This window comes from Lactuca sativa, chromosome 2, assembly GCF_002870075.4.
Source record: "Lactuca sativa cultivar Salinas chromosome 2, Lsat_Salinas_v11, whole genome shotgun sequence".
In the NCBI taxonomy this organism is placed as follows: Eukaryota; Viridiplantae; Streptophyta; class Magnoliopsida; order Asterales; family Asteraceae; genus Lactuca; species Lactuca sativa.
In genome coordinates, this window is record NC_056624.2 from 139,906,350 (window position 1) to 139,933,386 (window position 27,037).

At 33.3% G+C, this 27,037-nt stretch overlaps 2 protein-coding genes across 3 annotated transcripts; one reads left to right on the forward strand and one right to left on the reverse strand.

The window, feature by feature from the left end:
• Positions 1–7,886: 7,886 nt before the first annotated feature.
• LOC111917523 (uncharacterized) lies at positions 7,887–12,897 on the forward strand. The gene is made up of 3 exons (XM_023913203.3): positions 7,887–8,240; positions 10,489–10,839; positions 12,113–12,897. The coding sequence occupies exons 1-3, from the start codon at positions 7,977–7,979 to the stop codon at positions 12,659–12,661; spliced, it is 1,164 nt and encodes a 387-aa protein (XP_023768971.1). The 5' UTR covers positions 7,887–7,976; the 3' UTR covers positions 12,662–12,897.
• On the reverse strand, positions 12,871–14,837 carry LOC111917524 (uncharacterized). 2 transcript variants are annotated; one of them, XM_023913204.3, is made up of 3 exons: positions 14,670–14,837; positions 14,517–14,554; positions 12,871–14,133 (listed from the first exon to the last, which is right to left on the reverse strand). In XM_023913204.3, the coding sequence occupies exon 3, from the start codon at positions 14,130–14,132 to the stop codon at positions 13,011–13,013; it is 1,122 nt and encodes a 373-aa protein (XP_023768972.1). In that variant the 5' UTR covers position 14,133; positions 14,517–14,554; positions 14,670–14,837; the 3' UTR covers positions 12,871–13,010. The 2 variants fall into 2 exon arrangements, with proteins under 2 accessions (XP_023768972.1, XP_023768973.1); XM_023913205.3 differs by lacking the exon at positions 14,517–14,554.
• Positions 14,838–27,037: the final 12,200 nt, after the last annotated feature.

Here is a 27,037-nt window from a genome sequence, read left to right on the forward strand (position 1 = left end):
CGATTCCATTTGATGTGTCGTCTCCTGGTGGTTATGAAGAACTTCTTGATGAGGTTGGAATGTTGGATTTCAGCAATGGTGCTTAAAATTGTTTGTTCTTTTGACATGGATTCATAACAACAATAAAGTATCTAAAATATAAAGTTAAACTTTGCGATTAACAGGCAAAAGAAGCAGCTCAAATAACTTTGAAGGATGCAATACAGTTGATGGTGTGAGTTAGTTCATTACTTATTCTTATTTATAAATGGAAGATGCAAAAATTTACATGTCAATGGTTTTTTTTGGAGTTTATACTCCACAACTTTCAACCACAGGAGATTGAATTTCCAACAGCTTGCTGGAATCCATGCCAGGTTTTTTCTTATTCAATGACTGGAAGTATGCAAATGATTGGTGAATTTTTTGATCTCCTTGTAGTACCAGAGAGGATACAAAACCAAAATAGTATGTAAATAAATAATCTATATAATTCTATTATCTGTTTTCACAATGTTATATATATATATATATATATATATATATATATATATATATATATATATATATATATATATATATATATATATATATAACAGTATTCGTCATTTACTTTAACTTCCACTTTCACTCCCTAGAAAAACTGGAACCAATGAATTCTCCAACCCATGCATAGCATGGGGAATCTTTTCTAGTTACCATTATGTTTTAGTTCCAGCTCCTCTATATAACGGGACCATAAAGATAAGTCAATTCCAAACTTGCTCAAATATTAACGTTATATCTAATTTAGTAACTTTTGTTCTTAATTTAATATTTGACCTGAATAATCCTTACTTATTTTATATTAATTTTATAATTATTATTTATTAGTTGTTTTTATTTTACTTTGTTTTATTTTGTTTTATCCTTTAATTTATTTTTTCGATAAAATTTTATTTTAGACATATTTTATAAACTTCACAAAAAATCACAAGTATCGTGAGAATTTTAAGACCATTTGTAACTGTAGATTAAGAATAATCCTATCTAATAAATTAATGTTTTTTTGCCACTTGTCACACTCTCATTCAATTTGCCTAATGTCATTTTGTGGTTATTTTAAATTAATTTTTTTCACATGTCATTTTATGATTTTTTCTATTTTATTAAATTACACATAATATTTTAATGTAGTAGTTGCAATAAATATAGTAATAAAGGGATATCAATTTCATTAATAAACTTACTTGTTAATTTCAAAATTCCTAAACTTAAAGCTCATTAGTTTCTTTTCTTTATTTAAATTATTTGTTTAAATTAAAAAAAAAAAAAAAATAAAAAAACATTTCCATTATAACAAATTATTATTTTTCTTAGTTTCTTATAAATTCAAAGCTCTCAAATATTTTGACTTTTATATTTAATTTTTTGTTTAAATTAAACCATGTAATACATGGGTATCACAACTAGTCAATAACAAAATAGAATACGAAAAGATCCAATCACATAATCAATACCTAAAAACCTCTTTTAATTATGATATTATCTGTTATATATATATATATATATATATATATATATATATATATATATATATATATATATATATATATATATATATATATATATATATATGGGAGCGTTCAATTGAGATAAAAAAAATCATTTATTTTTGCCGCAAAAGTCTCCAATGTACCGACGGAAATGGGAAATGAATGCACATGTGTTTTCCAACAAAACATATTTCCTTAAAATATGCTAATCATTACCTTAATATATATAAAAACATAGTTTTTTTTTGTTTTTTTTTTAATTTTTATAAGCTATTTTTTTCAAAAAATTATTTTAAATATACCAAAATTCATGATTTTTTATTCGCTACAAATAGACATCCATATTGATATAGTTTTAAGATAAAATAAAAAATTTATTTTTTTTTATATTTTCAGCTATCGTTATTCATAAGTGAATAAAAATGCATCAGGTTTTATTACAGTACATTCGTTATTCACTTATGAATAAAAAGTTTGATTTTTTTTTTACAATTTAAGCATCATTCATATATGAATATAGCATATAATAAACATAGTATATTCATATTTTAATATTGGACGATGCATTCACTTATGAATATTAGATAGTATATTCACTTATGAGTATTAAATGATATTTCATATGTGAATATTACGTAGTATTACATGGTATATCACATGTGAATATTACATAATATATTCACTTGTGAATATTAGATTATATATTCACTTATGAATATTACACAGTATATCCACATATGAATATTACAAGGTATATTCACTTGTGAATATATTCACTTATGAATATTTGAAGGTATTTTGACAAATATATATAATTTTTATATGTTATTCACATATGAATAACATACAAACTTGCATATTTGTTTTGTGTTTTTAATAATCATATATTGATTCAGATGAGAAAACATATTCATATATGAATATAACGTGGTAATTTAGTTTATGCATTTCATCAAACAGTTGGAGTGCATACAAGTTAACTATTTTAAAAATGTTAAAAACACCAAGCTATCAATTCCAAATCATCATATACTTCTGATTTCGACTTCAGATGCGACATCCTATGTCTGATCGATTTCTCATTTTGATTTTGATTTCTGAAAATCCGATTGGTAACCTGTGAGTACCGATTCTAAGTCCCTCAATGTCGACTGTTACTGCCAGTCCAGAACTTCGATTCCAATTTCATGAACAGCGAAGAAATTCTGGTTTAGTTGAAGAATTTTGATGATGAACGAACTGTTATCGAATTCTCTATAGTTACGTATTTGGGATTGAAGGTTATTACGATATTTACAAGTTTGTCACCGTGTCTTTTATGCTTAGATTAAATGAGTGATTGAGAATGATTCCTTCATTCTCAACATTTTTTATTTTATCAATTGAACTCACCTCTCTCTCTCTCTCTCTCTCTCTCTCTCTCTCTATATATATATATATATATATATATATATATATATATATATATATATATATATATATATATATATATATATATATATATATATATATATATATATATATATATATATATATATATATATATTATGAAGTTTTAAAATGAATAATAAAGAAAAACCGGATAATGAAGAGTGAAGTGAAAAGGGAATTTTGAAGCGAACAACCAACACCAAGAATGGGCATAATTACACAAATGGTATTTGGATGAAGACACATTGCCTTACGTCCTTGCCTTCCTTAAAAGCACCCTTTTCCCACTCCCACTCACACACCACCTATACATACAATAAAATCAGATTTAGAATAAATGATTTATTGTATTACTCAATAAGACAAAAGAATTTTACAATAAATGATATATTGTGTTACTCAATAAGAATATTTAGCAATTAAATTGAGATTGCATGTTCCTGTGGAAAATCTTGAATTGTTTAGTTACAAAGTTATATTGTTAAAGCAAGACTTATATAGTCGATGTATATAGGTTGACATAAATTTTCATCTAAACAAATGCTATAGTTTCTAATCATACATGATTTTCGACGAGTGAAAAGTCATATATGTTAGGAAAAAAACACATTTTTTTGTTCAATTCAACATATCCATATGGTTAAAACTATATCGTATTAACTTTATAAAAAATAAATAAATAAATAAATAAAAGAAGAAGCATAAGTTCAAATTTTATCTTTTCATATGTAGTTTCCCGAGTATTTCTAAAATAACAATCATTTATTATATTTGTCTAAAAGTGTTCATTTTTATTAAATATAATATTTACGTTTTTTATAATATACTCATAAACAATGTTCCAAAAGTTCAATCACTCATTCTTTTTAAACGAAGTGTTGTCACTCGTGGATCTTGACCATGATGTTTACTTTACAGTGAACCCGATATGGCGATATCCATCATCAAAGCTCGTTAACAATTGCATGCCGTAACTATTGTTTATTTATTTTTATTATACTTTTTTTTTCGTAAGTTATCAATTCCCATTGAAACCATTTTGGTCTCTCATGAGTCATGATATAAAGAATGTTGTAATTATAAATTCTAACATTTAACAACTTAATTAACAGTAAAATTATTATTATTTTAATATTTTTTTTCTACACATTCGCTTTCTTGAGGTGCCTCGCAGGCATCCTGAAGGTCATTTTAAAATCAAGATTACAAAAATAGTCCTTAGAGTATTGCTTAGTTTTTGTATTTAGTCCAACATTTTAATTATTGACGGATAATCCCGATGGTTTGAATTTTTTTTGCATGTTTGGTAACTTCATCAAAAAAGACTTTTATACTCTTTATGTTTCTGTTAAAATGCAATTTATATTAGAATTAAGAGAAATTACATAAATGGTTACCATGAACATCGACAACACCACTCTTTCCCTTCACCGTTGTGAGCCACCCCATCCAACCTTCATTTTTCGTCTCTCATCATGGCCACCGACAATTTCATTATCCTTTCATTGTTATGCCTTTAAAGAGATGTCTACACACCCATGGATACAAATAAATACATATAAATGTAATAATTCATTTGTTCTCGTATCAGAGGAAGGTAAAAGAGAACATGAGAGGTGGCCACAAAGAGTATTATCGGTGGAGGAGGAGGCATCGGTGATGGAAAAAGGGTGGATGTTGTTGACATTGATCAGAGGAAGGAAACTGTTAAGTGTAAAAGCGACGTTCAGACGAATCGATCCTTTAGAGGTTGAAAGTGGCAGTTAGATGAAGGCGGCAGGCAAGGATTGAAGGAATCGATCCATCGGAGGACAAATCGAGAGGGGGTTAAGATAATATATGATTGTCAATAAAAAAAGGAGGGGAAGATTGGGGTTAGACGGGAGAGAGTGAGGGTATAAGGCCCAACTAATTTTTAATTTTAATATATAATTATTTATATGTCCCCAAACAATTAAATAAAGATAAAGGATAAACAAAAAGGTATAAAAGTTATTTTATATGTGGATTAAAGACCTACCATGTAAGAAATTAAAACCACGGAAACCATCCATATAACTAAAATAGTTAGGGACAAAAACTAAAAGTTTAAAAATCTCCATGAACCATTTATGTAATTTTGTCATTTTTAAAATAATTTTCCATGAATTGTTAGTGTCAAGTATTCCTGATGAACAATTTCATGTCGACAACACAACACGTGTTTATAAAAATATTATTTAATCTTTTTTTTTTTTAAAATTATTTATTAACTGCAAGGATAAAATCATTTAAATATTAGCAAATTTACAATTAATTAAACATGGAAAATAAGGATTATGAGCGTTCTTATGAAAAAACGAATTAGAACAGGAACCAAAACTGAGCTACGACTTTTGGTTCGATTATCGGTTCTTCCAAACCATAATTTTCGATTATTGGTTAATTCACTTTTGAACCCATACGTTATCAGGTATTTTGGACTTGGAACCGGAACCATAACTTTAAAAGCCATTCTATTTATTCCCCTTATCGACTACGACTTCATCCAAGTACAAACCCTTTGTTTCATTTCTTTCCTTTATGCTACTTAGACCCCTCCTCCAAACCTATTGTTAAATGATCAAAATTAAATAGGCTCCAACTCTATTCTATGCGTTTATTGTGTCTATTTCGGTATTTCCTCAAGAATGTCACGACATTAATACATTTGGCCAAACAACCCCTGTATTTAAATATAAATACCAAACAACCCCATTGTCTTTTGGTTCCATAACCTAAATCGGTTATTTCAGTGTTAAAACAAACAACCCCTACAATTTGGTCATACCAGTTCTATATTTGAATACCCGGACTAAACCAGAATGTATCCTTAATATCGATCCGGTTTACAGGTTTCATGTTTTGGTGAAATTCGATTTTCGGTTATTTCGGTTTCAAGACGCTATCGAAACCATAGACATCCCGTAGAAATATCATTATTTAAAAAAAAAAAATTCTTGTCACTCTCCTTCTCGAGTGTGTCTCCTAGGCATCCTAAAAGTCGTTTTGGAGCAATTTACAAAATAGTCCTTACAGTATTACTTAATTTTCATATTTTGTCCTTAGAGTGGGGCATGTGCATATGGGAGGTGTTGTACCTTTTCTAGTACACCCATAAACTCTAATTTATATCAAAAAATTCCTGCTTTTTACTTTTTTCTTATCAAAATCAATAGAGTTTATTATTAACACCAACGATATTCATATTCCATCAAAATTGAAAAGTTACATTGTCTCTTTAACAAAAGGTGGAACTATCTTTTAAATAATAATCCACAATCACTTGTAAAATATGTTGTTAAAATTGGACATTTGTGAATATATATATATATATATATATATATATATATATATATATATATATATATATATATATATATATATATATATATATATATAAAACAACACTTGTATACAATAAGTATCATGGAAACTATAGTATAAATTTCCTATGTAGTTTAATGAAACTATTTAATCTTTAGTTAAATATTTAAAATTCTCTTTAGTGAAATAACATTAAAAAAAATTGGTAAACTTAAATCAACAACATAATCATTTGCAATTTGTTCGGTGATTGTCTATTCATACATGTATGTAACAAGAGTACAATTTTTTCACATGTATCATAAGAGATCCTCATATTCATTTCGTTTTGTCGAAATCATGGACCATAGATTGTCCATGTGTAGTAATCAAACCCAAATACTCTAATCCAATAGCTTTAATTTAGAAAAGACCTAAGAGATTACATTTAATGTAATAAAAATTCAGTATTCAGTCCATATGTTACATATATGTTACATAGGTCCGTCTGCAGTGATTCCAAAATATAAATGATAACCTCATGCAGCACAAAATTAATCAGTGTGAAAGCTTACACATAAAAACCCTTGTTAAGGAAGTTTTGTTTCCAAAAAAATCACTTCATGTCAGCTAAAATATTTTATATGAGATATAAATTCAAAATCTTCTTTATTGTTTTACAATTTTGAACTTATTATCAAACCTAATTGTCCAATCCGATAACATATACCAATTGTTTAAGAATTTAAAGTTGCAAAAAGTTGTTTATCTAATCTTGATGCATTTTCTTGTTTTCTTTTTGTTAATTGACAAGTTAATGACTAGTTGCCACTAAAACGAAACATGTGATATTTATAAGACTAAGTCACTTCAATTAATTTGCCAAAAATAGATAAAAACGTCAAAGCCTGTGTACTTTCTTCATTTGCATGATTAAAATGTATGATTTATTAATCATGCACATACATCCTCGAACCCATATCAACTAGAAAACGTTTGTCCAATTTTAATCATGTTATTTAATACAAATAATAAATAGTTAGCCTTTTCCCTTGGCAATTTGACGACACATGCATATTAATTTAATTAAAACACACAAATTTACACGACTGAAAAACATGATACATGATTGTCAATGCTTTCTCTTGTCAACATACAAAAGAGACCTCCTAATAACAAGATATTTACAACACTTAATAAAATCTAAGAACTTTTCTTTCCGCAACATATCATTAAAAATGCGATAGTAGGTTGAAACATGTTCGATAATTATAATTAGTTATGTTCTTGTCCAACAACATTTTTTTGCTCAATATTTTTGTTTAAATCCCAAAAAGGCCGATTTCAGGCAACCCAACTAAGCTACACTACTCTAACCTGAACGAATATCATGTGTCACTTAATCCAGACATTCAGTGGCCCACTCAGATAACAGACCTAATCGGTTAAGATAATAATAACAATAATACATTAAAAATAATATGAAAAACTATACTATTATACATTAAATATAATATAAAAAGTATACTATTAAACAATAACCTCATTCTTTTCACTAAAATGATTTATGAGTGAGGGGGGATGAGATGCACGTGCACAAAGGAATGGAAAGGGAGTGGTGAGGTGCATTTAAGTGATGGTTTCTAGTTTGAGGCATCTTCAATTCAATTCAAGAGAGAGAAAGAAAGAGAAGAGAGAGAGAGAGAGATGAGTAGTAGTAATAGCAGGAGGATGCCTTTGGCAACACTATTAGAAGAACCCATTGATGTAGATGAAGATGGAGAGTACAAGCATCATAGCATATGGTCTTCATCATCAAAGAAAGCTCAAACATGGCGGAATTGGCTCAAAACTCATATCTTTTTGGCCAATAAACACAAATCCATCAAGTATCATAACATTCTTCTAAGTGTTTTGGGTTGCCCTCTTGTTCCTGTCTCCCTCCTCCCTCCCAAAATACCTTTTTCTCAGGTATGTTCAGATAAAATTAACCAATATTTATCGTTTATACTTTGTATGAATTATGATCCTTTCGTTTTGATGTTTAATTTCTCTTTTCTAGAATATTTTTTTGCAAAAAGTAAAGAATGTTTAGATCTTCTTCTAAGATTGTGTTATTATCTTGTAGCTACGCAATTAATATTTCTTGAATATATGTCTTCTTATGGATGCATGTTTGGACAAATTAACCGTGTCTTGATATGAGAATCTCTACTTTTGGTTTATTTCGTAAAATTTTAAAGCTATTTTCTTCTTGTGTAAGTAATGTATGTTTAAATAATATTATCATATGTTATGTTTTTATTCATGTATCCCATGTTTTCACATTATCTTTCTCTTAGATTTGTTTAAATAAAGTTTATAACGTTTTTTTAATGTTTGGTATTTCTGGTGTTACATTTTTCTATGGAACCATCATTCTTTTGTTGAGACTTTTGAGCTTTTGAAAGTAAACTTCTATAGTCTTTTGCATATATCTTCCTAAACTATTATTCTTCCACATGCAATTAATCGTTTTTAGGTGTTGGGATATTATATATTAGATATTTATAACTAAACAAATCTTGATGTCTCACCTTTTTTTGATAAATGGCGACTCTTTTTGTATAATAATCAATTATCTAATAGGAAAAAAAAGACTATTTTGTAAAAGCAAACAATTTTAGACAAACAAAAAAAGGTTGATTACAAAGAACTTTTGTTACATTTTCATAATTTATGTAAAAATCATTAATTCATATGAACTGTAATCTTTTCTTAATATTATACAAAATTAAACACAATGATTGAACCAAGTACCATGTTTTGTTAAATAAAATGATATATACTTGGGTGAAAAAGAAAACTAGAAAACTTTGTTGATCATCATGGACTAGGAATCTTGATCCTCTTTTTATGGGAGGTTGGTTCTTTCATTTCACTTTTTATGCTCATAATTTATTCGAAATTCAATAGAAAAAGCATGAGATATAAAAAGATTTTCTTTATCTTGATGATCTTACCGAATCTTAAATTAGAATTAAAATGTGCAAGTTTAAAGAAAATAAATAGAAAGGGTAACTTTGAAGTCAATTTTTGGACATGGCTTAAAAGTCTAATGTTATATATACATAGAGAGAGAAAGAGGTTGTGTAAAGTATTAATAAATGCAATTCAGACCCCTACCATTTTTGTTTTTTTGCATCTGGCCACCGGTCAATGTCAATATATGTGCCTTATTAAATGAACCAAAAAACTACATAAATTTTTAACCTAACTTTTCAACCAACATTCAAGTCATTTTGACTTTTCAGGGTTTTGTTTTTTTAAGCCAGTGGTATTTATATTAATAAAAAAAACTAATAAGAAATGAAGTTGAAAAAACCATTTTTAGTTTGAAAAACTAATGATAGCTAATAAACTAGTTTATAAATTAATAATGTTTGGTATACATTATTAATAAACTAAATTGCAATGTAAAATAATATGAAGTAGCTTATCAAAAATTAGCTTATAAGCTAAATTATAAGATAAAATAAACTAGTTTTATGGTTTTATCAAACAATAAATTACAATAAACTATTTTATTTTTGCTAAACAAAACCTAAGACTACAAATTTATAAGTAGAAAACAACAGCAAAATTAAAACATTACAACAGAATTTTGCATTTAGGAATTGGATTACAACACTATTTTGTCCACCTAAGAGTTTTAAATGTATTGATCAAATAAACTTGAAAAATCAAACAAAACTAAATGTATTTAGGGGTTGTATCTTTTGTTACTACTTAATCTTGATTTTTTTTTTGGTAATTATATATAGTTGTTTCTTTTTACCTACTTAATTTGAACATAATAACTTAATAAGTAAGCCAAAAAAACATAGCTTAGTGCATTAAGACACTACCAGTTTATTGTTTGACCTTTTTTCCTCTTCAACATTTTCCATTATAAAATTAAAAAAATTTATCAAACCTGATAAATATCATTTACTGCTTAATGTATTACAGGACACCAACCCCTTTACCTTTTTTTTTGTCTTAGCTTCCCTCTCAATTTCTCTTACGTTAAAAATGATAAATATTATAAAAACATTTATTGGAATATAACGGTAGTATAATTATTTAGTCCCTTTTAAACAGTTAGAGAAAAAAAAAACATTTATGCATAAAAGATTTTATCTTTGATAGATATCATTATCTAATCAGTTTGACATTCTACTTCTTTTTGTTTTACAAGGTCTCATCATCGGCACAATACATAATACAACATTTCACGGCAGCCACCGGTTGCCGGAAACTTGAAGGAACAGTAAGGAACATGTATGCCACCGGAAAAGTTACCATGGCCATGGTGGAGGAGCTCAGCCCAAATGGATCCACCACCAATACCATTAGTAACATCGGAGTGCCACAAAAGGGTTGCTTTGTTATGTGGCAAATGGTGCCAAACAAGTGGCTAATTGAGCTTGCTGTTGGCGGAAATAAGGTGGTCGCCGGAAGTGATGGTAACGTTGCTTGGCGGCATACACCGTGGTTAGGCTCTCATGCCGCCAAAGGTGGTGTTCGTCCTCTCCGCCGTGCTCTTCAGGCAAGAACATAATTTATTAACATTTTTATAGAATTCTTTATGAGATAAAAATGATGAAAATTTATTTAACAAACACTAAAGTTCATGTCTTAAAAAGCAAAAAAGAAAATATCCGATGACGACATAATACGCGTTAAATAAGCATAACGTCAATTTTATTGTAGAAAAAATCGAAAAATGTTTGTTGTTTGAGTATAGTTGGAATTTTTTTTCTGTTACTAATAATGGGAAATGTCACTATGGGACCCTCATCTTTTATTAACATAATTCCTAGGGATTTGCAAAAATCAATTCCAATAGATAAAATGGAAAAACAAAATCATTTTATATTTTGTTCAATTCTCGTCTCTAAATTTTATAAAATTTGATTTTTTTATTCGGTTTAATTAAAAATGATCTGGAACCGAATCAGATTTGAGACTGATTCAGTTTTGAAACTGAATCAGTCCTAAATTAAAACTGTATTAATCTGGACTAGTCAGGTTTTTCAGTTACGATGTAACTAGATATTTTAATATGCAATTCGGAAAGTGGGAAACAGCTTTAGCAAGTGGCCCACTTTGGTGGGTATGATATGTCATTTTCCCATTTTGTAAGGTACATCAATATTCTTCAACAACCTTTTCTTTTCCAAACGTTTCTCGTTGTCGTCGGATCAACTTAATATATCAATATCTTAGGATGGTCCATACTTATAAAATTAACAGATTTGGTCCCTAAATATTTTCCAAATCTCATGAATTAACTTTCAATGTACTAGGTTGGTCCACATACTTACAGATCAACAGATTCAGTCCTTACACTTTACCAACCTCTTAAAGTTTCAATGTATTAGGATGGTCCACATACTTACAGAATCAACAGATTCAGTCCCTAAAATTTGCCAACCTCTTAAATTAACGTTCAACGATTAAGATGGTCCACAAACTTATCGAATTAACTAACAACTTCAGTCCCTGGAGTTTACCAATCTCTTAAATTAAGTTTCAATGTATTAAGATGGTCAACATACGTACAAAATTAACAGATTTAGTCCCTTGAGTTTGACAATCTTTTAAATTAAGCTATAAACTAGAACTTAAGTAGTTATCTTTTCTAATCGACTATGAATAGTGCAAATAACATATGGACAAAGACACAACTATAAATTTCATGTTAACTCCTTGTACTTTTGCTGTATACAACTTTAGTCCCTAGACTATTGGCTTTAGTCACTAAGATCCAAAACTTATAGCAAAGATGAAACTAATCATGTTTTTTGGTTAACTCATAGGGCTTAGATCCTATGGCTGTGGCAGGTGTATTCTCCCTAGCACAATACATGGGAGAAAAACAAATTGGTGATGTAGATTGCTTCGTTTTAAAAATATCAGCAGATGATGCTGACCTGGCAGACCGAAGTGACAACACAGCAGAAATGATCAAACATGTAATGTTTGGTTATTTTAGCCAAAAGAACGGGTTACTCGTTCACTTAGAAGACTCTTACTTAACTAGGGTTCAAACCCCTGGTTCATTCCCTATGTATTGGGAAACATACATGGCAACAAAAATTGAAGACTATAGACTCACTGAAGGTGTAATGATCGCACATTCAGGTCAATCAGATGTGATCATCACAAGATTTGGGGATAACTTGAGGGCAGGACCCGTTATCACTAGGATGGAGGAGAAGTGGACAATTGATGACTTGGCATTCAATGTTCCTGGATTGTCAATGGACTGTTTTATCCCTCCAGAAGAATTACATAAAGATTATACCGAAGAAAATCTTGATTGGAGATCAAATTTAAATTTAGACGGGTCATCTTCTTCTTCATGATGAAACTCGAGCTTACAATATCAATAAGACAACAACTTTGTTTCCTATCACTGACCTCGATCCTACTTTTCCTATAGATTTCTAAACTGTGAATGTGTATGTATTATGTACCCTGTATATTACTTAAGTTTCTTGATATGTAGTTTTTAGATCTTTACACTATGTTGTTTCTTGTATTTTGGGAATAACTAAAGAGGGAAATGTCGAAATGATCAAATGAAACTTGACTTTGTTTACATTTTTGAAGCAATTCTCATTCTTGTTTATCAATACAACATGCTAATAATCTAGATGAAAAGATGATATGTAAATAATTAAGAACATAAAAATGGAAGGCAATTGTTAAAGCTCAAAAGTCTGAGTCAACAGATATAGTCAATCCACCATCATGAGTGCATATAGACTCCTCACAAGGATTGATTCGAGTAGGAAATAAACTTTCTTTCTCCTTTCCATGATGCTCAAAAAACTTAGGAGACTTCAACAATCCATTCTCATCAATTTCTTCATCTGACAACAATCTACAGCAATCTAAATCATCTTTATTAAAAGTGACTTCATCTCTCCAAGATACACGCATCTGTGATTCTGACAAAGTTGAGTTGGAAATCCATGACTCATGACTAATGTTTGCAGGATTGGAAAGTGGGGATAGATCTGAAAACTCAGAACTTAACCTAGGTGGGTCCCATGGTGATAAGTTACCTTTAGGAGTTAACCTTTCATGTTCAAGAACATCTTTCTCTTTCACCTGATCAAGTTCAGCTTCAAACTTATATTTCAATTGAACACCTTCAAAGCTTGAATCTGAGTTTGGAGTTTGCATAACATTCCCACTACTCAAAAACTCAGCTGAAAATGGAGAACATTCTCCATTGAAATCCAATGATAATATTCTCTCTTCTTGTGGTGTATCATGAACAGTGTCACAAGGAGAAATTGAGGACAACCCTTTTGAGTAATTGCCTTTTCCAACATCATCATCATCATCATCATTGTCATTGTTGTCTACATAAATTGGTGATAAATGCCAACTAATTGAAGCTTCAGTAGGAAAAGGTATCATCAAAGAAGGACTAGTTTTTTCAAAAATGTCATGTTCAGGGGGTTTACTTCTTCCAGCTGAAAGAATCCCTCTAGCTTTGCATTTTCTTCTGTCAGTGACACCAGAAATCACATGTCCAGCAGCATAACATGTAGAAGGTGCAGCTCCTGAAACATGAACAGATCGATACAAACTGGATTGGATTTCAGGGGATACAGATGGCTCAACTGGAGGGGTTTTTGTGGTAGCACTACTCGAGCTTTCTTTAGCAGAATCAGGATGTTTCATAGCAGAAGCATATGGAATCTTGGTGAGAGGAGTATGATCTTCAACATCAGTTTTGTTATTGATTGTAAAACCAGGAAAGGGGAAGAGATCAGTTTGGTTGTTATTAGATGTTTTTGACCTAGATACAGGCTCTGCCATTCTGCAAAGAAAATAAAGTTTTCAGTTGGGATCTCAGTAGCCAATCATTGTCATATTCACTCAAGAACTAAACTAAATGCTATGAATTGCATAAAGATTGATTTGTTTAGCCTCTATTGTTCCTAGATTAGGTATCACTAAAGACAGATACCAGTAACTTGTAAAAGGGATTTTGAATATACTATGTCTACAGCAGCAAACTTCAACAATTTCAATCATAAATTGGTAAGATGAGCAAGGTTTTCATACATGAAAAAACGGTAAGATGTGCAGGTTTATATAAACATGATATTTGAATAGCTTCAATATGAATTCAGAACATTGTGCCCTAACAAGGACTAATTGGTTTTCACTCAAAATACCAATGAGATAAATTCAACTCACGTTCATGAGTTGAAGTGATCTTGTGGAAATGGGATGAACTGGAAAAGAAATGAAACATTTTGAATTAGATGGCGAAATGCAGGTATATGTTTATGTGTCGATTGATCGAGAGAAAAAAAAAAACAGACAAAAAAAAAATGCAATCTGCATTACCTGAAGGATGTTCCGATATGAATTAGGGTTTATGAAATGATGAAAAACTGGATTTAACTGTAGATTTGGAGTCAGATTTGGGGTTAGGGCGAAAACGAGTGAGGACGATATAGTGGTCAAGTAAGCAACTATTTTAAATCGTAAACTTCCGCCCCTCAACACTTGAATACAAATATGCAACTACTTCTCTTTTTCAAAAGTAGATCCATGTTGTTTGGATAAAACAAAATTATAAAAATGGTCCTTATGGTTTGTTGAGAATTACCATTGGTCCAAAACAAGTTTTTTTGTTGCCGTTTTGTCCGATATTTTTTTTTGTTTTTTTCTTTTGAATATCTAAATAAGAGACTTGTCATTGGTATTTTCTTTTTCCATTTTTATTTTTTTTTAACATTTTCCTAATTTAAAAAGAAAAAGACAAAACGAAACCACCCTACCTATTTAACCCTTATCTTTAACACATATATCATCTTTATTTTTATCTTTGTCATCCTCACCATCAAATGATCGTCGCGACAGTCATCGGAGATCTAGAACGATCCGGCGCCGGCGATTTGCAAACATTGGAGATCTGCTAACACCCTCTGGAGAATCACGTTCACTGCCCTGCCCCTACCGACTCATCACCACCATTGGAGTTTTGCAAACATAACGAGTTTGCAGATGTGGCGGCAACATGGCGACTCTAACAACAATGTATAGATCTGGGTTACAATGTTGGCTTCGTCTCGCTCCTTCTCCGATGAAGCGTTGAACTATGAGCTACAGAATCCCCCCGACGAACAACAAATTTGTATACCTAAAAACGTGAAGTCGTGAGCTAAGGTTTCTTATATGCGAAGGTGGTGGCGAAATGGGCGACAACGGCGAAGTCTGAGCTGGATAGTGTTAGGGTTTTGTCGTGTTCGTCAAGTTACAACGTTGGACAATACTAGGGTTTTTGAGTTACAACGTCAGTTTCCATTGTCGATATGTGTTATTCGTCATATCCAAATTCCCATCGCCAGGCCTCCATCGTCACCATCCTCATGTTTACAAAGTCTTCACAAGAATCAAACCCTAACGTCGCCCTTCTTTGTTTTCCAGATCCGGCGAGAAGTTGTTTGTCATGAAAACAGATGAAGATGATATGGCGGTGCTCCACCAAAAATGAAAGCTCCTCCAAGATGGTGGTGGCCTGAAAAAAAAAAATGAAAGTTCTGCCAAGATGGTGGTGGCCCGACAAGTATTGATAGTCCAATAGGTGACGGTGAGAGAATTCAATGTGGTCAATTTGTTTATGAAAACCCTAAATTCTCAAATCCAACATTAATGGTGGATTCAAATGTATATAATTCTTAATGCAAGGTGATTGATTCATATTGATATTTGATTCCAAGATAGAGAATAACAAACCCAATCCTACAAACACTCCAAATTCCATTCATATGAGGTCTTCCACCATGGATGAAGTTCCAAACCTCCATGTCCCACTAAACTCCACATTAATAAATTAGGGTTTGATTCTATAAAGTATAAGAGTTCTCATGCTGGAACAAACAAAATCCAACATCTAACCATCATGGGTTCATCGTTTTTGGATTTTGAAGCTCATCCCAAACCCTAGGTCCTCACATTACATGAGTTTGAACATTTACCTTGGGATTAGTGCATAAATATCCACTAAGTATCATAAGTTACAAAACCACTTTAATTGATTTATTAATAGTTGAAAGTTCAATAATTTTAGCATTGAATTCATTTTTTTAATGCAAACAAGTATTTATTTTTTCTAATTAATGTGGTTTAAGATTTAAGATGTAAGCTCAAAAACATTGAAACAGTAAGGACGACATACACATTCTAATCTACTCTTAAATTATATCATTTTTTCAACTTTTCACCTGGGACTTAACCCTCAACTACTTGGGCCTAAGAACACCATGTCAACACCCAATAACGTTAGGCTATAAGAAGTTGAAAATTTATGCAATTTCAAAATGAATATTATACAAAAAAATCATATCTCAACCAAAACTCAATATCTCACTGCCATAAGTTATCCCTCGAATTTGCATTTAAAAATATGCATACCCTAACTCGTTTGAAATAGATTGTTTTTACATCATACGAAACTACTACATGGGAATCCATATCTTTATATCTCTGTTTTGAAACCTTCTTTCTAAAATGAGTAATTTTGTGGTATTTTTAAGTGTTCTTTGTCACACCCCCAAACTTGAACAGCGGAAACCCTCGCGGGCGGAGGACGTCATGTATAGTATCACAACAATTGAATAGTAGCAATCAAAGCAACAACAACCATTGTATTAATATTAAAAGGTTTACATTTTATTTGAATCATATATGAATGACTCCAAAAGTAAGAAGCAAAGTAAAGACTCGAAGCTACTATGCTCCGTCTTCTAGGAACCCTGGCATGTACCTGTCTACTAGTGTCCTAAGAATACAAGTGGTTTGAAAAAGTGTCAACATTAAAGTTGGTGAGTTCATAAGTGTTTTGTTTAGAAAATAGGTTCTTTGTTCTTTGTAAAACATGGAGTTTTCCCCAGGAAATCCTATATTTCCTGATGTAATGATTGTTAAGTATAATGTCTCATACTAGTTCATTCTACGAGTACTTAGTGTATACAAGTTATATACAATCCAGATCGAACAGACAGTCGATTATGTGGTTCTGCCCCAAGCCCACAATCAAACTAGGAACAGGAAATGAGGCGGAAGGCACACATCCCACTGTTTTTCAAATCCTCGTTGTATATAACCCTGACGTATTCACTAGGTACTTACAGAGTAACTGTAATAGTCCCTTAAGTTGAAATGAATATGTTCCTTCAGAAAATCCTATATTTTCTTAGTAAGAATATGATAATACCGGTTCCTTATATGACCACTTAGTTAATACTAGCTATGTATAAACCAATATCGAACGGACAGTTGATTGTGTGGATCCGCCCTAAGCCCACAATCAAACAAGGAACAGGAAATGAGACGGAAAACACATATTTGACTGTCTATCGGATATTCTTCATACATAACCTGGATGCATAAACTAAGGAATTATAGAATTAACTATAGTTATTCGATAACTGAATGGTAATCCGTTTGTTTGTAAAGTACTGATGTTTGTCCTGGAAAATCCTATATTTCCCAAAATAGTGAGTTGTTGTCTCTAGTATTCCGAAACTGAAAAGTACAAGTATTTTCCCATACTTAAGTTGTTAAATTGTAGGTTTATTAGTAATCAAAAACTGGCCGAAAACGTGTTTGTTTTGTAAATTGGGAGTGACGTTAATACCCTCATGTGATCACTTAGTACATACGAGTTATAGAAATCTAGATTGAACAAACTGTCGATTGGGTGATTCTGCCCTAAGCCCACAACCATACAAGGAACAGGAAATGACGCGTAAACCACACATACCACTGCGCCAGATGTTAATTTCATATCACCCTAATGTATATACTAAATAATCACATAGTTATTAACCTTGATGACTGTTTGATTAGTATATTATTACGTGAACGAGTCGTTGTTTTATCCATGTGGGTTCTTATAACCATGTTGATTGACGTTAAACCTACGACGTACTTTGAACTTCGTAAACGTTAATGACGTTTGTCACCCAGAACGACTGTAGCTAATAGTCAGGGTGTGGGATTGTCAGTCCCGTATAGATCTATACACAAACTCACGCTCTCCCTGTAGAAGACTCTGGTTCCTAAGGATAGACTTCCCTTGGTACTTAGATAAGTACTCGAAGACGTGTCTCACAAATTGGTTCCCTCAACGAATTCATGAAGAATACAATGAAAACCCCTTTTGTTAATAACATGTAACTTTGTAAAAATATTTCGTTCGTTCCATAAACTATACTTAAAATAGTTTATAGTTTTTTTTCCATGTTAAAATATTGGCTTGTAAAATAGTTGAGTCTTAACGTGTTTTGTAAATTGTTCGTAAGTCTAATAGTAACAATGTTTGTCGTGTTTAATAAGTTTCGCGTTCAAATGCATGTTAACGGTAAGAAAATATAATAAACAAAATTATATTTTTAAACACAAGATTACTTGTGTTTAACTTGTATTCCCCCCCCCCCCCCCCCCCCCCCAAAAAAAAAAAAAAAAAAAAAAACAATAAAAAGCTTGGAAAAATGTGGGGGTATATTAAATGTGCGTTAGCTGGAATTAGCTAGTTGTAGAGACGATCACCGGGTAAGCGTACGTGATAATAACGTTACCCTAGAATAATTATGTTTGACGTCGCATTCAAATTAATAATAATCTTAATTTAAATCAAGTGTTAATTAATTAATTAAGTAAAGAATACTTACAAGAATTAATTTGGAATAAATGGAAATGTTGGAAAATGTGGAAAATGGGGCTTACGGTTGACAATGGGGTTTACGGTTGGAGGCTTTGGATGTTCATGGTTCGATCTTGAATTGTGATGAAGATTTGAAGATGATATGAAGATGGTTGAATGTTCTTGGAAATTTATGAAGATCTGGGTAGGAAACTCATAAATTTATGAAGGTTCACGGATGATAGTAGAGAGCAAAATGCGAGGGTTCACGGAAGGAAATATGAGAAATGATTTGTTCATGGCTGAATACACACATATATAGGGGTGTTTACGGTTTAACATGGGCTTGGGCCTTGGGTTTTATGGTCTAATTTGGGCCTTGGTTGATGTTCACGGTCACAACATTGTCATGAACACCTTGTTTCTTGATTTTTAAACCGTGAACAATAAATAAAAGGACTCCCTAATCCGTGAACTATATTTCCCTTTTTCACTTTGGCCGTAAACACAAGTTTGGAAGGTTCCATGACCGTGAACCTAGCTTATGGATTACTTTTTGGACCGTGAACACATCTAATGTGTATTATTTATGTTTTAAACCTTGATCTTTAGCCAAATGTTGGAGTATACCTTCCTAACTTAACTTAGGTTTCAATCTAGGCTTAGTTATTTAGCTTATAAACAAGCCCTAATGGTTATAGAGGCTACAGTGCAACAAGGAGTGCAATGTAGATTCACTTGAGCTAGATTAGGGTTCAGACCATACGAGGTCTAAAATTTGGAGTTGTGACATCATCCCCCCCTTAGAGGGAATTTCGTCCTGAAATTCGAATCCTAAATGGTTACTCGGAACTAGGAAAAGAGGTGAGTATTTCGATTCCACATGATCTTCTTGTTCCCAAGTGAATTATGATCCTCGCTTGACATTCCAATGGATCTTCACTTTTGGGTTTGATGTTATGATCGGTAGAAAGTAAGTGGATTTGGATTACTGGTTTATGTTTATCCAACTGGTAGGATGTCCACTCATAGTTTTGGGAAGCTTTTGTCCTAAAGTTCTGTGTAGGACTCATACCCGGTTCATCCTTCATCGCCTCGCGTATACAATTCGTATATAATTAAGATTGATAAAATGGTCGGATGGGTGACTCTGCCCCAAGTCCACAATCAAACAAGATACAGGAGATAGGGCGGAAACATACATCCTAAGTTCGTAGAATCTTAATTATATACCACCCATTGCGTATACACTTAACAGTGATAGGCTAACCGTATCTGTCTCTAGCCTCTTCGCATGAGTACTTCGGAGGTTTGAAGCGAGAGGCGATTCTGAGGTTCGGTGTCGGGTTTACGGTTAAGAGTGACGAGAGTCTCGTTAGTTGGTCGGTCAAGGTGAAGGGTTGTTCGGTAATACACGTGATTGGTATGGCGAGGACCAAGCCAATCTAGGTCAGATGGCGTCATCGGAACACGTGTTAAGTTGGTTCGGAAGGATTGTTTGTTAGAACGACAGCGCATTTGTGTGTATGTCTGTAGTGCTAATTGTTCTGATGGATGGTATGTATACTTAATATTATGATCACCACTAGGTCTATTTATAATCGCTCGTTGTCTACAAGTCATATATAATTAAGGTCGAGAAGACAGTAGACTGAGTGACTCTACCCTAAATCCACAACCAGACAAGGAACAGGAAATAAGGCGGAATCACGCACTCTAAGCCCATAGTAATATTTTAAAACTCAGGTCGACCCGGCCGGTTCAACTGGTTGGACCGTGACCCGGAGTAGAAGGCGGGTCAATTGAGAACGGTTTTTTGTAAAAATAAGACCGGATCGAACTGGCCGGGTTTTCCTTAAACTGCGGTTTGACCACTTATGTTAAACCGGTTAAAACCGGATTGACCCATTTTAACAAGGCTTTGATAGTTGGATACAAGTAGCGAACGCCAAAACAGCGAACCGTTTGCGGTTTCTTCAATGTTTTTCAATGTTTAAACTTTGTGGACATCAAATTATTGGTTTTATATGTTTATGCATTATGCAGAAAAATAAAAATATATAAAAATAAAAAAAGACCATAAAACGGGTTGACCCGGCGGTTGAACCGGTTGACTTGTGAACCGGTCATCACACCGGGTCAACAAAAAACCCAGGTTTTAAAACATTGGCCCATTGGTTCTTAATTATATGTGACCCTAATGTTTACACTAAGCCATTATATCTTACTTGTAAGGATACTTAATTTTATATGAACGATGTGCTTTGTTTGGACGAGGAGTTAATTTGTGGTTAGGATTTAGTTGGTAATCGTTTTGTAAAAATGTAAGTTTTAAACATATTTTTATTGGGAAAACGTATCGGTGTTCTTAAGTGGTTCCGGGATAGACTCTCCTGCGGTGATCATCAGCACTCTTCCCTCTTCGCCGAGGGTCTTGGTCAATGGACAATCTCTCCTGTAGTGTCCTGTTTCGCCACACTCGTAACATGCCTGGCTTACTCCGTCGTATGGGAACTGAGAGATTGGTTGTGTTGGTGCCCTGCAGAAACGGATAGTGTGTCCCCTCCTGAGGCAATTCTTGCAATACATCTTCCGACACCCTCCGGTGTGATGGAGATTCCACTTATTACATTTCAGGAGGGTTCCAGCATATCGACTACGGGTGCTAGAGTGGTTGGTGTCGTGGCAGCATGAACCGTAACTATCTATTGTCCATTTGAGGGTTCTTATGTCGACTGTATTTTCTTCTTGCTCCCGGATCTCTGCTTAGCGTCACTTGCCTTAGATGATTCCAGAACGGGGGTCATTATGCCTTGATGGACTCCATGGTCCACCAACGTTCAAGCCAGGCGTTTGGCACTGTTGAACGTAAGGGGTTTCACAGCTATCATGTTTCCTTGGATTGGAGGAGGTAGTCCCCAAATGTATATCTCTACCTTCCTACTCTCCGGGGTAACCATTCCAGGGCATAGTGCAGCTAAATCGCTGAATTTATCGGTGTAGGATATTATGTTCGAGCCTGCCATGGTAAGGTTCCATAGCTCTTGCTCTAGCTTTTGTATCTCGCCCCTCGGGCAATACTCTTTCAGCATCATCTCTTTTATATTTTCCGAGCCCATCACGTTTTCCATTGGTAGGGTCAGTGACTTGACATGGCTATTCCACCATGTAAGGGCTCTGTCAGAGAAGGTGTGGGCAACAAACTTCACTTTGCTCCCTTCTGGGCACGCGCATATCTCAAATATCGACTCTGTTTTCTCGAACCACGACATTAGGGCGATAACTCCCCCACTTTCATCGAAGGATTTGGTTCCACAAGTCATGAAGTCTTTGTACGAACACTCCCTTGGGTGTCCTCGACTTTCCCCGTGGTTAGAGTTGTTAGTACCACTACCCAGTCCGCTCGCACCACTTGCGTGGATTTGTGTCATGGAAGCTGCCACTGCGGCTGTTACAGCAACCTGAAAGACAATCGGATCATACAGTGGAGGTGGTGGCGGTGGTGCATTTTTTTTGTGTCTATTCGACTTCTTCGGTGGCGTCTTTCTGCTATTAGGTTTAAAAGATGAAACAAGGGTAATGTCACACCCCCAAACCGAATTGGTGGAAACATTCGGGGGTGGAGGACGTCATGTACAGTATCATAACAATGCATAATAGTAAAAACAAGCAACAACATCCATTGCATTAATAGAATAGTTAAATACCTGTGTGTTCTTTTGTAAGGTTTAAATGACACCAAAAATGTACAATCAAAATAAAGACGAGTCTTGGATCCACTCCGTCCTTCAAAAGTTGCATGGGTGTACCTGTCTTACTGGTTCCCTGAGAATACAAGTTATTTTGAAATAGAGTATCAACATAAAATGTTGGTGAGTTCATAAGTATTCAGTGTCATTTAGTAGTTAAAACCTCGAAATGTTTGTATTAAAACCTTGAAAAGTTTGTAAAGTTTTCCCAGAAAATCCTATATTTCCTGCTTATAAATAAAGTAGTCTTCACCCGAAGTTCAACTGTTTTTCATGTTTGTTTTTGTATAAAATGTAATGTTTGCATATGTACTTGTAATATTATGGAATAATATAGCAGTACTTTGTTATTGAGTAAAAGTATGTTTTCTCCCATTTATCACTATCATCTATTAGGAAAATAGAACGTTTTATCATAGTAGTGATACTACTGACTATACAGTGAATAAATGAAGACTCAAGGTCGTATTAAATGTACTATACTCCTTGGGGAGTCTTATTGCCTTTAATGCCTAATTGGTTAATTAAAGGTTTAGATGTGAATTAGTTTGTAACCATACTGATTGACGGCTGAATACCTGATGACCTTCCGGTGTCATAAAATAGTGAGGTGACATTTTGTCACCCCTTGGCCTTACCGGCTGAGACTGTAGCTAGCAGTCAGGGTGTGGGAGTGTCTATCCCGTATAGATCTATACACACGATGTCCGCTCTCCCTCCAGGAGACTCTGGTTACAATGTGATACAACAATGTATTGTTGTATCATGAAGTAGTATTTCACATTCTGGTTATCGTATTCTAGTGTTTGTATAGTACATTTTCTTGTATAGTTAGTGTATGTTCTCTTAGTTTCTCATCATAATATGTTCTTTCTGATTCTCATAATAGTAAGTTTGTATTGCCTCATAAATGAACTGACTCTTGTATGTTTCATTGTACTAGTGATAGTAAGTAGTAATCTCTTACACTATACCTATTATAGTTTACTAGTAATGTTGTTTGGATGAATGCATATCTATTGAGCTGGAATAGAAGTTTTTATATCTATATACATATACAGAATATATAATTAAGGTTCAAACGACACTTGGACAAACAACCGGATACTTTAAGTCCACAACCAAACAAGGAACAACAAATAAAGCGATTCATCATTCTTAAGTCCTTTCAACCTTACTTATACAACTATATCTATATAGACATGATTTTTGACAATATATAAGTTAAAAGGGTTTGAATAAATAGTTTTAGTATGAAAAGAATTTGATAAAGGTGTTTTGAAATAGATGTTTGATATCACAATTTGAAAGTATAAGAAATCTATATGTTTGCTCTAATTATTAATCCCATGTGATTGATATAATATCTATAATGATTTAAATTGTATCCCCCCCCCCATAAAAGCATTAAAAATCATTTAAAAGGAAGATTAAGGGGGTATGAACTCACCTGTAGTGAGTGGTTCGAATGAAAGAGTGGTATAGGATGTTAAGTGTCAGGTGAAGACTTGAGCACACACGGATCCTATTTAGCATATAATGACACATATATGTATAAAATTAGTGTTTATCCAACTAATCAGATAATGGAAACACCTTAGGGACTAGGTTATATTTGAATGGAAAGGTAAAAATCACAAAGGATTGTGTATAAGGTGAGTTTACAGCCACACTTGGAGTTTACGGCCAAGTGTTCACGGCTACATGTGTTTACGGACAATGAGCTTACTGCCAAGGAGTTTACGACCGTAAACTCATGATGAAAAGTGTCAACGGGGGTGTTTTAAGGTCTTACAAACTGCAAGGAAGGGTTCTAGCCTCAAGTCCAAGCCTTAGGAAGAGTTTAAGGCTCATATGCACCTCTAACTAGGGTTTACGGCCAAGGGAGAAGCTCTTGGCTGTAAACACCTCTGGTTCTTGGGAATGGACGATTTCAAAGTGTTTAGCATGTGATTCAACTAGATATCAAGTATAGGGAAGTAATACTTACGATATAGGAGCTTAAAAGGGTGATTTTGGACCAAAACACAAATGTGCTCTTTGTGTTCTTGAAGATCTTGAAGATCTAACCCCAAAAGATGAAGTTAGTGGATTGAATCAAGGGGTATTGTTAGATAAGAAGGTGTATCAACTAGACAATGGATAAAACACTTACATTTTTGGAAGAAAAGTGAAGATTCTTGATGATGGTTGAGAGAAAAACCCGATTTATTGGCTTGGAAATGGTAAAAGTGTTGGAAAATTGGCTAAGTATCATATATATAGGGGGAGTTCTCGGCCAACCGAGAGTTTACGGCCAACCTTGATTTTACGGCCGTAAACTCTAGTTTACGGCCGTAAACTCCAATCCTTGGAGTTTTCCAGCTTTATGCAATGTACTGAACTCTAGAATATACTTTTTAGCATTCCTTATAGAGGGTACTAGGCTCAGAATGCTCAACAAACTCTAAACAGTGCTAAAAGTTAGCAGAGCCAAGTCTGACTTTGACTGAATTGAATGGTTGTACAAGACAGAAATTTCGGGTTGTCACAGGTAAGCCTTTAGTTGTGGTTACAGGTCGAGTGTTATTTGAATCCAAGTTATCTTAGTTCTGAGTGAGTTATGTTCCGACTTTTATAGTGTTATGAAAACAATTCATAACTGAGGTCTATGCAAAATAGACTTATGAATTTGTTTGATAGTGACCACCTTCTTAGTGAAGTTTTGTGACCCGATTTACTGTTAGTAGTTGTTATGAAAAAGGCGATAAGCCTAACACATAGTGTGAGCAGTTTAATCACTAACTCACTAGGTTATAACAAGTTTATTAGTTCCTAGTATGATGCATAAGGTGCTCTGCTTTCTCGCATGATCCACGAATGGTTCCTTCTCGGAATCCTCCTTATGAATTCTTCCTTGTGTCTTCCGTTGACTGCTGTAGTGGAGTGGCTATATCTATCTATGTTGTTCATGCGAGAATGGGTATGTCTAAAGAATCCTATGAGATTTAAATAAAACAATATTTTATTTTTATTGAGAGATCCTTTCCGAGTCTGCCTATAATCGCACAATGTATACAAGTTGTATATAACCAAGATCAAATAGACCTTCGAATATGTGATCCTACTCCAAAACCACAACCAAACAAGGAACAGGTAGTAGAGCGAATATCACAAATTCTAAGTCTATAAAATCCCAGTTATATAACTCTAGAAGCATACACTTCACAATTATAGACCTGTCAGCAAGGGTCTTTTAGTTTTTACATATGTTAGTTATAATACCTAAAATACTCCTATAGTATTTTAATTGTATGATTGTTTCTAAAGTTTCTTGATAATGGACCAGGTAAGTTTTCAGACTTGTTGTTTTCTTATAGTACCAAAAAATACTCCTATAGTATTTTGATTTTATGTTTTGTTCTAGGGATCCTTTGTATATAGGGTTGGTATTTTGTGGTATTTCTGTTTTGAAACCTTCTTTCTAAAATGAGTAATTTTGTGGTATTTTTAAGTGTTCTTTGTCACACCCCCAAACTTGAACAACGGAAACGCTCGCGGGCGGAGGACGTCATGTACAGTATCACAACAATTGAATAATAGCAATCAAAGCAACAACAACCATTGTTTTAATATTAAAATGTTTACATTGTATTCAAATCATATATGACTGACTCCAAAAGTAAGAAGCTAAGTAAAGACTCGAAACTACTATGTTCCGTCTTCTAGGAACCTTGGCGTGTACCTGTCTACTAGTGTCCTGAGAATACAAGTGGTTTGAAAAAGTGTCAACATTAAAGTTGGTGAGTTCATAAGTGTTTTGTTTAGAAAATACTAGTAGGGATGAGCATCAGAACCGGGTACCCGCTTTTAGAACCGGAACCGCCTCGGAACTGCAGGTTTTGGAACTGGAACCGCCTTAGGCGGTTCCGGTTCCGGTTCCTAAAGTTATGGAACCGCCTTAAGCGGTTCCGGTTCCGGTTCTCGTTTTTTCGGAACCGCTACCCGCTGGGTACCCGCCGGAACCGGTATATATATATATATATATATATATATATATATATATATAATTTCATATAAAGGTGTGTTACTTAGACCGGTTTAGAATATATTGGTCCGATTTTGTCCGTCTTTGGTCCGAATTGATTTGATTTGGATCGAACTAAATTACGGTTTTGTCGAAAAAAGTTAACAAAATTAATGCGACCGGGTTACCCGCTTCCGGAACCGGAACCGCCGGTTCCGGGACTGGTTCCAAACATTTAAGAACCGCCTAGAGCGGTTCCGGTTCCGGTTCTAACTTTCTAGGAACCGCCGATTCCGGTTCCGGTTCC

Excerpts from the sequence above, each read along its gene's own strand:
- LOC111917524 (XM_023913205.3), bottom strand. The coding sequence starts at position 14,132 with ATGGCAGAGCCTGTATCTAGGTCAAAAACATCTAATAACAACCAAACT.
- LOC111917523 (XM_023913203.3), top strand. The coding sequence starts at position 7,977 with ATGAGTAGTAGTAATAGCAGGAGGATGCCTTTGGCAACACTATTAGAA. Across the intron at positions 8,241-10,488 it reads CCAAAATACCTTTTTCTCAG|GTCTCATCATCGGCACAATA; the intron begins GTATGTTCAGAT and ends TTGTTTTACAAG. Across the intron at positions 10,840-12,112 it reads CTCTCCGCCGTGCTCTTCAG|GGCTTAGATCCTATGGCTGT; the intron begins GCAAGAACATAA and ends GTTAACTCATAG.